The following is a 16,375-nucleotide window of genomic DNA, read 5'->3' on the forward strand; positions in this document are numbered from 1 at the left end:
TGAATAAGATTGAAGAGGCATTTAATTTTCGGAAGGTTGGGATCCAGATGGTTAAAAGCTGTGCTGTTAAGTAAGAAATGCTGAGGCAGCAGGGGTGGTGTTGCAGCAAATGGACAAGAAACCAGAGATGGCGCATTATTTGACATACAAGGAGGCTGGTTGCTGTGGTAAGAGCACTTGTAGGGAAGGCTGATAATTTTGTATTAGAGAAAAATAAAGAATAATTAGAGAATAATAAAGAACTATTATTAGATGTAATGATTATTAACCAATGAATAGAAAGAGAAAGACTATTCGCCTTGGTTAAATCAGGTTCTGATTTGAATGTCCTTGTATGTTATTTTAATTGTTGCATTTATTTTTCTTTGAATCCCCCTTGGAGGTTGGGAGGGTCAAACAGCCCTGTTTTTTATATTTATGGGAAAGATGTTCAGTGGTTTAAATGGCATGTCTGGTTGAGTGATTCAGAAGGACTTGGTCTTTATCAAGTTAAGTTTTCCACCCATTAACTATAAATAGGTATAATATTCAGGTCATGAATTCAAGACCTTTGGGTTGGTGGGGAGAGTAGGTGTTAAAGAAGATGGTTTGCCAGCATTATCTCTTACTTCAGATTTGAAAGGTACAAATTTTGGAGGCTGAATTCAAAGGATAAATTTACACTGATTGCCATCTGGCTTCCTTTTGCTATATATTTTGTAAGCAACCAGGGCTAGAGGTAATGAAAATCTACTTAAATCTGGTACTTGATTGGTTTTTCAAAGCAACAATTACTGCATACATTATATCTGTGAAATGCTATTATTTAATCAAATAGAATTCTGCAATGGTTGTAAATATCTACCATTTGATAGGTTCTGTCATTGCTAGAACAGCTTGAACAGATTCTCTGATTAAAGTTGGTAGGTTGAAGTGTACTGGCTATTTTTGAATGTAACTTAAGGTGATTACAATGCAGCCTTTACTCAAGCAGCTGACAACATGCAGATATTGTCTAAGGTCATTGTTGCTGTTGAATTCCATTGAGCTGCACAAAATATGGGTTTCATAACAACCTGGAGCAACCTCTCAGGTTGCAAATGGAATAAATGTTTTTAACTTGACTTAACCTTTTCAATGTTTTGCTGCGATTTGCAATTTAGTAAAATTACATTAATTTTGAATAATTAATCCACAGGGAATCTGAGGGACAAGGCTAGGACTTTCTTGTACTGTACTTACTGATGATCCTTGATTTGATTTGGATGGGCTTTGGGAGTAACCTCCCTTATCAGTCATCTTGAAGGGGTGACTTTGCACCAAAGGCAAAAATTTAAAGCTGCATTTTATTAAGGGATATTGAATCTTGAGGCTTATAGCATGATTAAAACCCTTCCTTCTTAACAATTTATTGCAGCTTAAAAATGGAGCATATATAAAAATTAAATTTTGTTAGTAGAAAGCATTAAATCTAGAATGTATTTCATTTAAAATATTAACAACCTGGGGGAAAATGCTCTGTTAATCATATTGACAATATTACATGTAGAATTGTTGCATAGGATGTATAATCCAAACAGGAAAAATAATGAGGATAAGGTAGACAATGTAGAAGTGCTCCAACAAATAGGCTGGAAAGATTTATTATTGACAATACCATAGTCACCATTTCACTGTGTATATCAATGACTTGGATGAAGGGGTAGAGAATTGTAAATCCAAGTTTACAGATGGTGCTGTTAGGATTTACAGTAAATTCAGTACATAGGAGCAGGAATATCCCAAGGGACATAAATAGATTAAGTGAGTAGGCAAATCAATGGCGAGTGGAGTTCAATGTGGGGATGTGTGAGGTCATCCACTTTGGATCTGAAGGACAAATCGGAATATTTTCATAATGGGGAGAGGCTAAGAGCTGTGGAAAAGCAAAGGGATTTGGGTGCCTATGTGCATTTGTACAAAAAGTAATCAAGAAGGCTAATAGAATGTTAGACTTTACCTCAATATAAAATTGAGGAATTGATACTTCAGTTGATTGGTTAGTCCCCCAACTGGAATAATGCTTTCATATTTTGTGGTTTTTTTTCGTGTTCTACATTCTTAAAGTTCCTAATGAGTAAAAATGCCCTTGGGCAAGCTTCTGTATTCGGGGAAAAGGTTGTCCCATAGTCCTTCTCCAAAGAACTTTGTGATTGACCTCATTGTGAAAACAACATCGACCATGGAGGGTTTAACATGCCAATACATCTTCGATTTTATTTTACAGTGCAGCCTGCCATGTAATCCTATTGAGTTGTATAGTCACTCCTGACCTTTTCCATCATTTCTGTGCAGGTCCCATCATGTGGCTGTGTTCAAATGCTGTCTAATTTACAAAACTGCTTTGAATTTCATAGGATTCCTTTGCATTCATTGAATTTTTGGTTTATTCCACCATATTGGGCTGTCACCTCTACGGTCTTTGACCACAGGAGGAGGGGAGCCTGGGGAGGAGAGGAAGGGAAGAATCATGATCATGTTGAATTAATAAAATAATAGCAGTCTATATGATTTTAAAATAAGGTGCTAAAAAGGGGGAAGTGGGGATGGTGGGGAAAAATTAAAACTTGAGGGATAAAGGAAAAGGACAAATGAGAAATGAAGGATAAAGCACAAATCAAATGTGTGTGTGTCATGGTTTTCAAACAAAGATAGAAAGGTAAAAGTGAATTAATTTTGTCTGTGATGGGTAGAATGGACACATGGGATGTTTTAATTATTTTTAATTTCTAAATGTTCTTTTTTTAATGCAGGTGGAAGGATCTGTTCTTTCTCTCCCTGTATTGAGCAAGTACAGCGCACCTGCCTAGCTATGACTGAGCAAGATTTCATGGATATCAGTACATTTGAAATTCTCCTCCGTGTGTATGATGTCAGGACTGTGAGCCTGCAGCTCCCTGACCTTGGTACAGGAGACACAAATAACCAGAACACACCAGGCGATGTGAAGAACCAATCCAAGGAAAACAGCTGGACTGATTCACAACAGTTTAAAAGTGGTGCACCTCTGAGAGAGATGGCAGGTCATACTGGGTATTTAACCTTTGCTACAAAATATCTCTCATAGGCACTGACAAATGTTAATTTGAACAGTTTTTATTTTCTTCTCCCAAAAAAAAAGCTGGAATCTGGAATCAAATACCACAGAGTTGCATTTATGTGCAGTTGGTTCAGTAATGCATGCCAAGAATGACAGCAAGAACATAACCTTTTACTCTGTTTTTGCAGAAAATGTCGGAGAAACAGCATTGAATTGAATGCAAAATCAGAACATGGGTTGTAAATGGAATGAACCAGTGGGCTCTAAACCACATATAAATTCCATGTGGGCATGTTGTGCTGGCCTTCTTTCATCTGTCCTTTGTTTCTTTAGAATTTTTTTTATTTAATTGGTTTTCTAATAAATGTTTTATACACAAGAATATTAAGTGACTTTTGCTTACAGTAAATTTTGGAACGTACTGGTATGATCTGATACATATAGACTGAGGCTGCATGCACACATAAGCACGAAATAATTGGAGAGTGATTTTGATGGCCGACTTACATGGTAATGGTTGTACTTGTTTATAAACGATGTGGTATGAAAACATTCCAACTTTCCACTTTGTGTTGCAAGACTGCTCACTGTGTTCGGAAATGTTGGCAAGCTGGAAAATTCATTTACGGGTACACATGGCTCCTGTCTCTATTTGAGTTTTAAGTACTGCAAGACAGCAAGGTCCTGAAACTTGTCTTTCTGTAGAGAATATTCAGTTAATTTCAAATTTAGGCGTGGAGCTCAAAAAAAAATTCAGAATTTACCAAGAACCAGAAGAGGAGGCCAGGTAACCCTTGTAGGCACCCTAAGACCATAAGACGTAGGAGCAGAAGTACACCATTCGGCCCATCGAGTCTGCTCTGCCATTCAATGAGATCATGGCTGATCTGATAATCTTCCACTTTCCTGCCTTTCCCCCATACCCCTTGATTCCCTTACTGATTAAAAAATCTGTCTATCTCAGCCTTGAATATACTTAACGACCCAGCCTCTACAGCCCTCTGTGGTAAAGAATTCCACAGATTGACTACCCTCTGAGAGAAGAAATTCCTCCTCATCTCTGTTTTAAGTGGATGCCCCCTTACTCTGAGATTATGCCCTCTGGTCCTAGACTCTCCCACAAGGGGAAACAACCTCTCAGCATTTACCCTCTCAAGCCCCCTAAGAATCTTATATGTTTCAATAAGGTTGCCTCTCATTCTCCTAAACACCAATGAGCACAGGCCCAACCAACTCATCCTCTCCTCATAAGAAAATCCCACCATCCCCAGGATCAACTAGTGAACCTTCTCTGGACTGCTTCCAATGCCAGTATATCTTTCCTTAGATAAGGGGACCAAAATTGTTCACAGTATTCTAGGTGTGGCCTAACTAGCGCCTTGTATAGTTTTACCAAGACTTCCCTATTTTTATACTCCATTCCCTTTGAAATAAATGCCAACATTTCACTTGCCTTCCCTATTACCCGCTGAACTTGTATGCTAGATTTTTGGGATTCATGCATGAGGACCCCCAAGTCCCTCTGTGCTGCAGCTTTCTTCAATCTATCTCCATTCAAATAATATTCAGTTCCTCTATTCTTCATGCCAAAGTGCATAACCTCACATTTTCCCACATTATGTTCCATCTGCCACGTTTTTGCCCACTCACTTAACCTGTCTATATCCCTCTGTAGACTCTGTGTCACCCTCACCACTTGCCTTCCCACTTTTGTGTCATCTGTAAAACTCCGTTATTAATATATATTGTAAATAATTGTGGCCCCAGCACTGACCCCTTTGGCACTCCACTTCAGGTTGCCATCCTGAAAATGCCCCCACATCCCGACTCTCTGCCTTCTATTATTTAGCCAGTCCTCTAACCATGCTAATATACTATCCCCAACACCACGGGCTCTTATCTTATTAAGTAGCCTTATGTGTGGTACCTTATTGAACGCCTTTTGGAAATCCAAATATATTACATCTACTGATTCCCTTTATCTACCCTGCTTGTTACCTCCTCAAAGAATTTTAATAAGTTTGCTAGGCATGATTTCCCCTTCATGAAGCCATGCTGACTCTGCTTGATTATATTTTGCAGTTCTAAATGCTCTGCTGTTACATACTTTATAATAGACTCTAACATTTTCCCAATGACAGATGTTAAGCTAACTGGCCCATGGTTACCCTCCCTGGATACAGCCCCTACCTCATCACATGCCTGAATGACTAGTTTCTGTCTGCCCTAGCTTACCCGGAAGACCAGGCAGGTCACTCTGTGTGAAGAATATTTCCTGACAGCGTGAGCTTACATGGAAAGTATAGAAAGAGACCAGCTGAATCCATCGGTTTGTCCCATTCAAGTATCCCAAATTGCCCTACAGAAAATGAAATGCTTTTTCAGCATTGTCATTATTGTAACACTGAAACATGCAAGGCAATTTCATGTGTAAGATCCGAAAACCAATAATAATTTAAATGTCCAGAATCATCTGTTTTAAGGTGTTGGCTGAGGGACAAATACTGGCTGAAATACCTGGCAAATTCCCTGCTCTTCAAAAAAATCTTTCATCGACCTGAGGGAGTTGACAGGGCCATGGAAGTCTCATCCGAAATGTGGCACCTCCGACAGTGAAGCATTCCTTTAATAGTGCACCGAAGTGCCAGCCCAGACTCTGTACTTGGTAGGGGGAGATGGTGGCATAGTGGTCATAGTGCAAGGAAGTTCCCGATGGTGGGGGAGTCCAGAACCAGGGGTCACAGTCTGAGGATACGGGGTAGACCATTTAGGACTGAGATGAGGAGAAATTTCTTCACCCAGAGAGTGGTGAGCCTGTGGAATTCGCTACCACAGAAAGTAGCTGAGGCCAAAATATTGTATGTTTTCAAGAAGGAGTTAGATATAGCTCTTGGGTCGAAAGGGATCAAAGGATATGGGGAAAAAACGGGAGCAGGCTATTGAGTTGGATGATCAGCCATAATGAATGGTGGAGCAGGCTCAAAGGGCTGAATGGCCTACTCCTGCTCCTATTTTCTATGTTTCTATGTCACTGGACTAGTGATTCAGAAGCCCAGGCTAATGTTTTGGGGTCACAGGTTCAAATCTGTGATCTCTCCACTGAACCTGGGTTAAGCTTCTGGCTTGATAATGGAGGAATGAGGGGTATGCCAGGCCATGAGGTTACAAATTGTGGCTGCATACAATTCTGCTGCTGCTGATGGCTCAGAACATCTCATAGAGACCGAGTTTTACTACTACATATATTTTTAGTTCATCTCATTTAGCAAGGAAACAGCACATGATAAAGGATGCCCTTACTGTGGGGATAAACATTGTCGTGTTAAGGAACATGCAGTGGTCAGTTCTATCAACATTATCATGGACATCGTGAGTGGATGGGACATTTTGAACTTGAATGGCGTACAAATAAGGGCAACTAAGTTAATGGATTTGGGCATCTGAAATCTAAGGAAAGACTAAAAAGGTGCTATGGATGTCTACATTGGGAAAGAGGCAGTTTATGCTGATCTTATTTGGGATTGGAGATCTAGGGAATAGGTAATCTCAAATGATATTTGGCATTAACACAAGCTCTGTAACAAGGGAAAATTGATTTCTAATAGGCAAGTAAAAGTTGAACCCTCATAAGAAATAACTTTTTTATGGTAAAGCTATGGAATAGCCTATCTAGGGGTGATTCAGAGCAGTATTCCCAAAGAACAGTAAAGTCATCAGACAAGCTTACAAAGGCCCAGTCACTTGACTCAAACTTAATGATTTAAATCACATTCTCCTGCTTGCTTATAGAAAAAATCCTTTTCTTAATCAATTTGCAATATTTAAGGAATCACACTTGTATGAGAATTGATTTATGCAATCACATCAGATAAATGCTAAATGCCTAGCTGTCTATATGCCCAAATATGATTAAGACATTTATTTAAAAAGCATAGTGCATGTAAAATGGAGGGAAAACAAAAATAGGGGAAATGAAGGAAAGAATTTCAATAGGATTAGATAACAAAGCAAACTGCCAGTATGTTTTTCAGGTTAATGTTACCTACTGTAGTTGTTAAATAGTAAATTTACAAAATAATCATTTTATTTTTGATTCCTTGTTCTCATACCTTCCATTTTCAGGGCAAATTTTGCATATTTTACAGCCTCCCAAGGTGATGGAATATCCAGAAATACAGCATCTGCAATATTGACTGACCTCCAGCAGTCCTCTGAGTGCTGGAAACCTGGGAAGTCCCTGCCACTGCCTGCTGTGGATCAGACAGTGCGATGTGCTCACCAGATTGTGACCCTGATGCTACTCTAGAACAAGGTCCCACCAAGGTGTGTGTCTCTGCGCCAGTGGAGGGTGTGGGTCTTCAATTTAGGTGTCATCAGATTCTTCTTCCAAGGTGTCCTTGGGGCTAGAGTTGAGGACCTGGCTCGTAGAGCCCCTCGGCTGCTTCCCAGGAGTGCCTGCGAAAGCAAGGAGAAATAATTACCTCAGCATCAGCACAGGAACAGTCCAGATCGTCACCGGCCAGCTTGCTGACTCTATTTTCAAAGTCTTTGTGGACCTTGATGTCAGGAATTCCTCGGTCAGTCTGTGATCCCTCCCTTTTATTGTGTGTCAGTTTGGCCAGCATGAAGATAGATGGAGAGAGTGTAAGCAGGACACCTGCCAGGCCAGATGAGAAGGTTGCCTAGCGTGTGTGGGTGGTGAGTGTGGCGCCATGGACGGGATGAGGACATGATCCACAGGGCAGATGAAGGTGTGTGTAAGAGAGTGAATGGTGGTGTCCCTTGAACTGGCAGTGAGTGAGATCCCTGTAGATGGGTTTGTGAGTCTGTGAGTTGAGAGCGATGAGGAGAGTGAATTAGCCTGGTGGAGAGGAGGAGATCATTCTTCCTTTTTCGGCCTCTTTTGCAGGGTGTTGGCACTGACCATCGCTGCCACCATCTCCCATGCTGCATTGGTGACCTTGCTTACTGGCCTTCACCCAGAGCGAGGGTAGAGGACTTCACAGCGGGCTTCCACTACATCCAATAGGCGCCCGAGGAAGGCAAAGCTAAATTTGTGGGCAGCATGTTTCCTCCCTTCAGCAGCCATGACTTTACAGCAGCTTCCAATCCCATAGAAAGTGTTAGCTCTGTGCAAGGGCGGCCTTTAAATATGGCGCCCGGTTTACTGAGACTGAGGTGACAGCGGAGTAGGCAAATCAGAGGTCACCCCACCAGCAACCTGGCGTGTTTCCCAGGAATGCATTATTAATGAGGTGGGATGCGCCGGGAATGGGACAATAGGGCGTGAAAACCTGCCATTGCAGTAGTAAGTGAGTAAAATATCCTTTTTTCCCGCCCGCTACCGCACTTTGTGCAAATCTGGGAATTCCACCCAGTGTGTTATTTTCTCCATTTTAGATTAGTTCTGCTATTTGAAGTGGAACATGCTGACAGTACTGTTTGGTGAAATGATTCACAGATGGTAGCACAGTCTGTAGTTTTATCACAGTTGCCATGCTGACGGCTGAGGAACTAATTGAGGACTCTGTTTATTGGAAAATTCAGGATAAGCTGAAACGTGTGTTATATTTCCAATTTCTTTAATAAAATCCTTATTTTTCCAAACATATTCGGCAAACTGTCTAATGCAGTTGGAATTCGTAATGTAAATGACATTTGCTAGGGATGGAACCTGTGTTCAACAGCCCAGAGCTGCCTTGAATGGTTTTGTGTAGCTGTTCCTTAAATTTGATTAGATTAATCTTAAATATATTTTTTAAATCAATTTATAGTTTGCTTAAAGGCTACACAGATCATCTGTAGTTACAAATGTTTTAAGTTTACAGCTATGATATAAAAGTCAATTAACATATTTTCTGGTTTCTTCTCAAAAGGAGTATTCATATGGAACACATATCTATCCTATTCCCTAATTACTGATTCTCTAAAGTCTGAGTGATGAGACAAAATACATTGGAAAAACTGAAGTTTATTATTTTGGGATTATGACCAGCATTTCAACAGCAAAGTGTATTTGTCCCATCTTGCCTTTATATGGCTGCTTCAGATTTACAGACACTATAGAGAGCTCTATAATAATAATAATGTTAAACATCACATTCTTAAAATCTATTTTCAGCATGGTACAAAACAGTTATACTCTACACAATTGACACAAAGATGGGTTTGGCAAATTTTATGTTGTGTGCTGAGAAAATCTTTTTTAAGTTGCTTGCAACTTTTCTTCTACAAATTTAATACTTTTTTAAAGCTTCTACTGTGTTGAATGCCCAAAAGTTGCAGGTTGCTAATTAGACTGATTTATTAACAATTTAAATCAATGTTTGATATTTTTTTTTAAAATATGGTGGTGTCCGTTTTATTTCATTAAAGTTCACAATCACCAAATAAAAATCTTGATTGTTCAAATAAACCTGGTGTACTACTGCTCATAAAACCAAATGATGAATTTCTTTCACCTTAGTTTGTAGATGAAAAGGATTAAACTTGAATTATTTACATACAAGCAAAGCATTATTGTAGCTTGCTCTTTGCATTTTGGTGAGTCACACTTTTTGTGTACTTTATACTCGAGCAATGTTGATATCATCTTTGTTCAGTTTTGCTATATGTAGCCTCGTGACTCCTTACCTTAAATGGTAGCTACTTAAATGTTGTCAAGCCGACTATGCTTAGTTTACAATAGCACTGTCATTACCAGGAGTTCACCTTGCCTGGCAAGGTTAATGTTTTATCTTTCAATTCTTTTTCTAAGCATTTCCTAATAATGTAGTATCCTTGCTAGCTATCAAGGTGGTTGAAACTTTAGAGTATTATGTACTGGATGTTTTTCTGAAACTTCCTCCCAAATTGCACATTGCTGTTAAAAAGCTATAATTTCCATACGTGAAAGTTTACTTATCCATACTTTATGACCATCATTAACTTTTTGTTTATTCGTTCATGGAATGTGAGCATCACTGCCAAGGCCTGCAATTATTGCCCCTCCCAAATTGCCCTTGTGAAGGTGGTGGATTACTGCCTTCTTAAACCACTGCAGTCTGTGAAGGCATTCTCATGGTGCTATTAAGTAGAGTGTTCCAGGATTTTGATCTAGTCATGATGAAGGAAGGGTGATATATTTCCTTGTCAGGATGTTGTGTCACTTAGTTCCCAAGCATGTTCCACCCTTGTCTTCTAGGTCATAGAGCACACGTATTTGGGAGGTGCTGTCGAAGAAGCCTTAATGAGTTGCAGTAGTGCATCTTGATGGCACACCATGGCTGCAGTGTGTGGCAGTGGTGGAGGGAGCGAATGTTTAAGGTGGTGGATGGGGTGCCGATCAAGCTTCATCCTGGATAGTGTGGAGCTTCTTGAGTGTTTTGGGGGCAGCACTGATCCAGGAATGTGGAGAGTATTCATCACACTCCTGACTTGTGCATTGTAGATGGTAAACAGAATTTGGGGAGTCAGGACATGAGTTACTCAATGCAGAATTCCCAGCCTCTGACCTGCTCCTTGTAGTCGCAGTATTTATCTGGCTAATCCAGTTGCGTTTCTGGTCAATGATGAGCCATAGGCTGTTGATGGTGGGCGATTCCATGCCGGTAATGCCATTTAATGTCATGGGGATGGTTAGATTCTCTCTTGCCTGAGATGGTCATTGCCTACCACTTATGTGGTGCAAATGTTCATAGAATCATAGAAAGTTTATAGCACAGAAGGAGGCCACTTGTCTCATGCCTGCTCTGGCCGAAAAATAAACGACCCAGCCTAACCCCACTTTCCAGCATTTGGTCCATAGCCCTCGAGGTGCATACCCATACACCTTTTAAATGAGTTGAGGATTTCTGCCTCTACTACCTTTTCAGGCAGTGATTTCCAGACCTCCACAACCCTCTAATTCTCTTGTGCATCCCTGATTTTAATCTCTCCACCATCGGTGGCCATTTCTTCAATTGCCTTGGCCATAAACTAGGAATATCCTCTCTATGCTTTTCCTTCCCTCTGCCTCGCTTTCCTCTTTTAAAATGCTATTTGAAACCTCTTTGACCAAGCTTTTGATCATCTCACCTAGTATTTCCTTTTGTGACTCATTGTCATAATTAGTTTTATAATGTTCCTATGAAGCACCTTGGGATGTTTTATTATGTTAAAGGTGCTCTATAAATAGAAGTTGTTGTATCCAGTGCAGTCAGTAATTTCTTGATTATGGGGTGGAGTAAATTGAAATGGCTGAAAGTGAATTGAATCATCCACTCGGCACTTCTGGCTGAAGATGGTTGCAAATGCTTCAGCCTTGCCTTTTGCAAGATTGTGAAGCTGTGCCTTGCCTCCACAGGGCCTATGCAGTGGTCTCTCCTATCAACACTGTCATGGATGGATCCATCTTCACCAGGTAGTTTGGTGAGGATGAGGTCAAGTTTGTTTTTCTCTTAATGGTTCTGCCATCACCTGCTTGAGGGGCAGTCTGCCAGCTATGTATGCTTCAGGACTCAGCCAGCTTGGTCAATAACACTACTACTAAGCCACTCTTGGTGATGGATATTGAAGTCCCTCATCCAGAGTACATTCTGTACCTTTGCTATCCTCAGTGCTTCTTCCGGTTGTTCACCTCAACTTATTAGTTGAGGTAGGGCTGTAGGTTGTAATTATCAAGAGCTTTCCTTGCCCATCTAATTGAACTTTTTGGTCAAGTAACAAGGTGGATGAAGGGAAAGAAATAGATGTCTATATGGATTTTAAGAAAACTTTTGAGAAAGTACCACATAAAAGACTGGTTAACAAAATTGAAGCTCTTGGAATAGGAGGATCAGTATCAGCTTGCGTTAAAAAAATCGGCTTAAGGACAGAAAACATGGAGTCATGTTAAATGGTTGCTTTTCAGTCTGAAGGCTGGTAGACAGTGTTGTTCCCCAAGGGTCAGTGATGGGACCATGGCTTTTTTTGATATATATGTAGCTGACTTGCATATTGGAATACAAAGTAAAATTTCAAAATTTGCTGATGATTTCAAACCTGGATATGTAGCTGACAGTGAGGATGATATCAATCAATTGCAACAGGGCATAGATCGGTTAGCAGAATGGGCAGCCAAGCGGCAAATGAATTTAATACAGGGAAGTGTGGTGTGATGCATTTCGGCAGAACAAATAGGGGGAGACAATATAGACTAGACGGCACAGTTCTAAAAGGTGTACAGGGACAGAGAGCCCTGGGGGTTCATGTGCATAGACTTTTGGTGGCAGGACATAATGAGAGAATGGTTAGCAAATCATATAGGGTCGTGGGCATCATAAATGGAGGTATTGAGCACAAAAGCAAGGAAGTTGTGCTGAAATAAAAACAGAAAATGCTGGAAATATTCAGCAGGCTCCACAGCACCTGTGGAGAGAAACAAGGTTAACATTTCAGGTCGATGGTGACCCTTTATCGTATGAAGCAGCAGAAGCAGCATGCTATAGATAGAGCTAAATGATTGCACAACCATCAGTTCTGATTAAAGCTCTGTAGTACTGCCACATCCATTTGTGAATTAAATAACTAACAGAGGTAGAGGCTCCATGAACATCCCCAACCTCCGAGAAGCCCAAGCAAAAGATAAGGCTTACAAAGCGTTTACAACCATCTTCAGCTGGAAGTGCCAAATGGATAATCCATCTCGCCCTCCTGAGGTAACATAGACTATTATCACACTGTACCCATTTGGAGCATAGAGTTCAAAATATTATTTGTTTTTTTATCAGCATGTTGAAAGCTAGCATAAATGAGGAACAAGTCACCTTGTGCTTAATTAGTATTTGCATTTATATGTATGGCCAAAAACTTGTGATGCTTTTTATCTTGAGTAAGGCAATGCAAAATTATTCCACAACCAATTAAAATGTTTCCTTTACGTCACTGGCAATTTAAGCAAAAGATCAAATAAAGGGGCATGATAGTAGCATAGCATGTTGGAAAATGTTGTACCATATCAGATTCTGAGATGTTGTTTAGTACAAGTGCTGTAATCTGTTAGTCCCACTGAATTTCCTGAGTACTGACCTTTCCATGTACATCCTGAAATATTGGTGTAGAATTTCCATGGAGGCTTCCTGATTTTCTCACTGTAATTGAACAAGATTAAACCCCAAAGAAATGGCATGAACAGGAACAATGAGACTGGTGAGAAACAGTTGAGATAGCTATTAAGAATCATAAAAATGGATGGGTGGGAAGGGAAAGGGATGAGGCTGATCAGAGTGTGGATAGACACAGAGTAATACAAGAACCAGATAACAGAAGCAGGGAGATACTAGGGGCCAAGGATGAGGGAAAATCTACAATAAAATGTATGACTGGTAAAACATTAGGATTATGATACCAGAACTGGGCACTGTTGTGGCAGTAGGGAAACTACAGTGTGGCATTGAGGTTTGAGAGTGAGTCTTTGGAGAATATTTAAAACGTAGCTGATCACTGAAGATGTTAAAGAATACAACAGACAGGGCATAGTGTTCAGAAAAGATGGAGTAGACAGGTGAGAAGGTAGTATAGTTCTATATGTCAGGGACAGCTGGGAGATTAAAGTCAAATAAGGGATTACTGGATGATATTTTAGTCATGTTTTCTTGTCTTCTCTATCCTGGAGTTCACTTAAGCTTTATTCTGGAGAAGCCTGCATTTATTGAGTACTTAAGACATCTTGGCCTCAGCATAAATGATCCAAACCATCTTTGATGATTTTTAACTGTAAAAGAGACTTAAGAGATTGGTAATGAAAAAAAAACTGCCTTCAAGGCTTGGTATCTACAAATGACATTCAACTGGATGTAAAGTCCTAGATGTCTTTTCCACATAATTGAAACATCATTTTTAATATATAGCTTAGGCTTTTCCAAAACATGTTTTGAGATTTTAATGGATAAGAGGAACAATGCAAACTATATCTTTTCATAAACCTGTCAGTATTTGGCCCATCATTGTCACTGATATTAATTACTAATATTTAAGGTCAATGAGGTAAAGAAAGCAAGGTTCCTTTGAATTCAGAAATAAAGCAGCAAATATACTTCAAGGGTCATAATGCTTCAGCATGCAAGGAGAGGTGCATGTTAACCTGGAAAGGCAGGCCACATATTGCCAATGCTTGCCTGACTCCCTTATCTTTTTCACGCTGAACTTTAAATGCAACATCGACTTTATAGTTTATTTTTATACAAGCACTTAAGTTAGACCTGCAAATTTTGCAAATACAATTTTCATCAGTTACATGTGTTTTAAAATCACATGACAAAGATTTTCATCTGATTAGAACAAACGTTGATAAATGTTGAACTTTGGTTATCACTACCATTATAAAACTACAAAGCCTGCAATATATGTATCTCCCTGCACTGTAAATGCTTAATGTTTGGTATCAATTACATTATTTATTATCTAAACTGGATAAGATTTCATAATTCAGTTCCATTGTGACCTGTGTTTAGTGATGGGATGTAGATTCTGTGGTGACCCTTTGTTCCCAGCATAGCCTAGTGTGTTGAAATGAGTAGTTTACTCTGTGCAAGGGATAATCAGAACTTTGGTTGAATGCCTTTAAGCGTTTTATATTAAGGACTTAGACTTGAGTATATAAGGCATAATTTCAAAATTTGCAGATGACATGAAACTTGGAAGTATTGTAAATTGTGTGGAGGATAGTGACAGACTTGAAGTGGACTTAGACAGACTGGTGGAATAAACGGACACATGGCAGATGAAATTTAATGCCGAGAAATGTGAACTGATGCATCTTGATAGGAAGATGAGGAGAGGCAATGTAAGCTAAAGGGTACAATTCTACAGTGGGTATAGGGACAGAGCGACCTGGGGGTTTATGTACACAAAACGTTGAAGGGGACAGGGCAAGTTGTCTTGTCTTTCATCTGCCCTTGTTCTGAGAGTTGCCCATACTATGAACAATCTTTCTCCAATGATTTCTTTTCTCCATTGCCCTCGCTGCCTGTTCCATATGGAGGCCAGCCCATATTCTGATATTATCCATCCATGCCATCTTGGGTCTTCCTTTTGCATGTTTTCCAGGTGTTTTGCCTTGCACTACCTCATTTTCTAAACACTCTCCTCCAGTTCACATCACGTGTCCAAAATATGTGAGCTTCCTTGATATCACAGTTTTGGCCTTTATAAATAATAGAGGCATGGAGTACAAAAGCAAGGAAGTTATAATGAACCTTTATAAAACACTAGTTCAACCTCAACTAGGTTATTATGTCCGTTTCTGGGCACCGCACCATAGGAAGGATGTGAAGGCTTTGGCAAGGGTGAAGAGAAGATTTACGAGAATAGCTCCATGAGGGACTCGAGAAGATTAAAAGGAGAATGTTCAAAACCATGAGAGGTCTAGGCAGAGTAGATAAAAATAAACTGTTCCCTTTGGTGGAGGGGCTGAGAACCAGAGGACACAAATTTTAGGTGATTGGCAAAGGAGCAAAGATGACATGAGAAAACAATTTTTTAAGCAGTGAGCGGTTAGGGTCAAGAATACACTGCCTGAGAAGGTGGTGGAGGGAGCTTCAATTGTGGCTTTTAAAAGGGAATGGGATAAGCACAGGAGAAAAAAACATTGCAGGGGTATGAGGAAAGGGCGGAGGAGTGGGACTAGTTGAATTACTCTTGGAGAAGAGAGTTGGTGTGAACTTGACAGGCTCAAAGGTCTCCTTCTGTACTGCAACAATGCTGTGATTCTATTAACAGCTAATCACACATGTTACAGTCTTGGTAGAGACCAGTAACTTCTTTCTTAAAAGTGAACGAAAGTCAATATTCCCAGTTATTTACCGAAAGAATAAAGCCACAAGATTCCAGTGTTTAAAACAGAATTTTTTAAATTATACATGGATCAACAAAGCATATGCTAAAGACTGTCTATCCTATACTCTAACACCCAGAGTTAACGTGTTAAACATGAATTGACAGGCAAATTGTAGTTGAACATAAACTATAAATTGCACTTTAAAATCAGACATAAGTAAGGCAATTCTTGCAAATTGACTCAGCAGTCCACTCAGAATTTGGTGATTGTCACAAACCTCATGAAGAATTTCAGCTCCTCTCTTTCGAGCTAGTGTGATCCCCAGCTGACAGCAGCGCACAACCAAGCCAAGTTCCATGGGCATATTCTTCACCGCAAATGCACACGTCTGCGGAACCTGCTCAACTCAGTCTCGATGACATAGATCCACCAGTGTTATTTTTGAGTAACAGAATCAGCTCCAGCAACTTGTTCTCAGCTTCTGTATCTGGAATCTGCCTTCTTCAACTTGCCTGTTCTGTACCACTGGACTCATCAACCGT

At 39.9% G+C, this 16,375-nt stretch overlaps 1 protein-coding gene across 3 annotated transcripts in view; it reads left to right on the forward strand.

Annotated features, from left to right (window-relative positions):
- The window catches only part of trmt61a (tRNA methyltransferase 61A), a 52,636-nt gene extending 49,196 nt beyond the window's left edge, over positions 1 to 3,440 (forward strand). For all 3 annotated transcript variants that reach the window (XM_078562438.1, XM_078562439.1, XM_078562440.1), the window contains exon 4: positions 2,772 to 3,440. In XM_078562438.1, the coding sequence (XP_078418564.1) occupies positions 2,772 to 3,085 (314 nt within the window). In that variant the 3' untranslated portion in view covers positions 3,086 to 3,440. The remainder of the gene's footprint in view (positions 1 to 2,771) is intronic.
- Positions 3,441 to 16,375: the final 12,935 nt, after the last annotated feature.

The sequence above is a fragment of the Cetorhinus maximus genome, chromosome 18 (genome assembly GCF_964194155.1).
Source record: "Cetorhinus maximus chromosome 18, sCetMax3.hap1.1, whole genome shotgun sequence".
Lineage (NCBI taxonomy): Eukaryota > Metazoa > Chordata > Chondrichthyes > Lamniformes > Cetorhinidae > Cetorhinus > Cetorhinus maximus.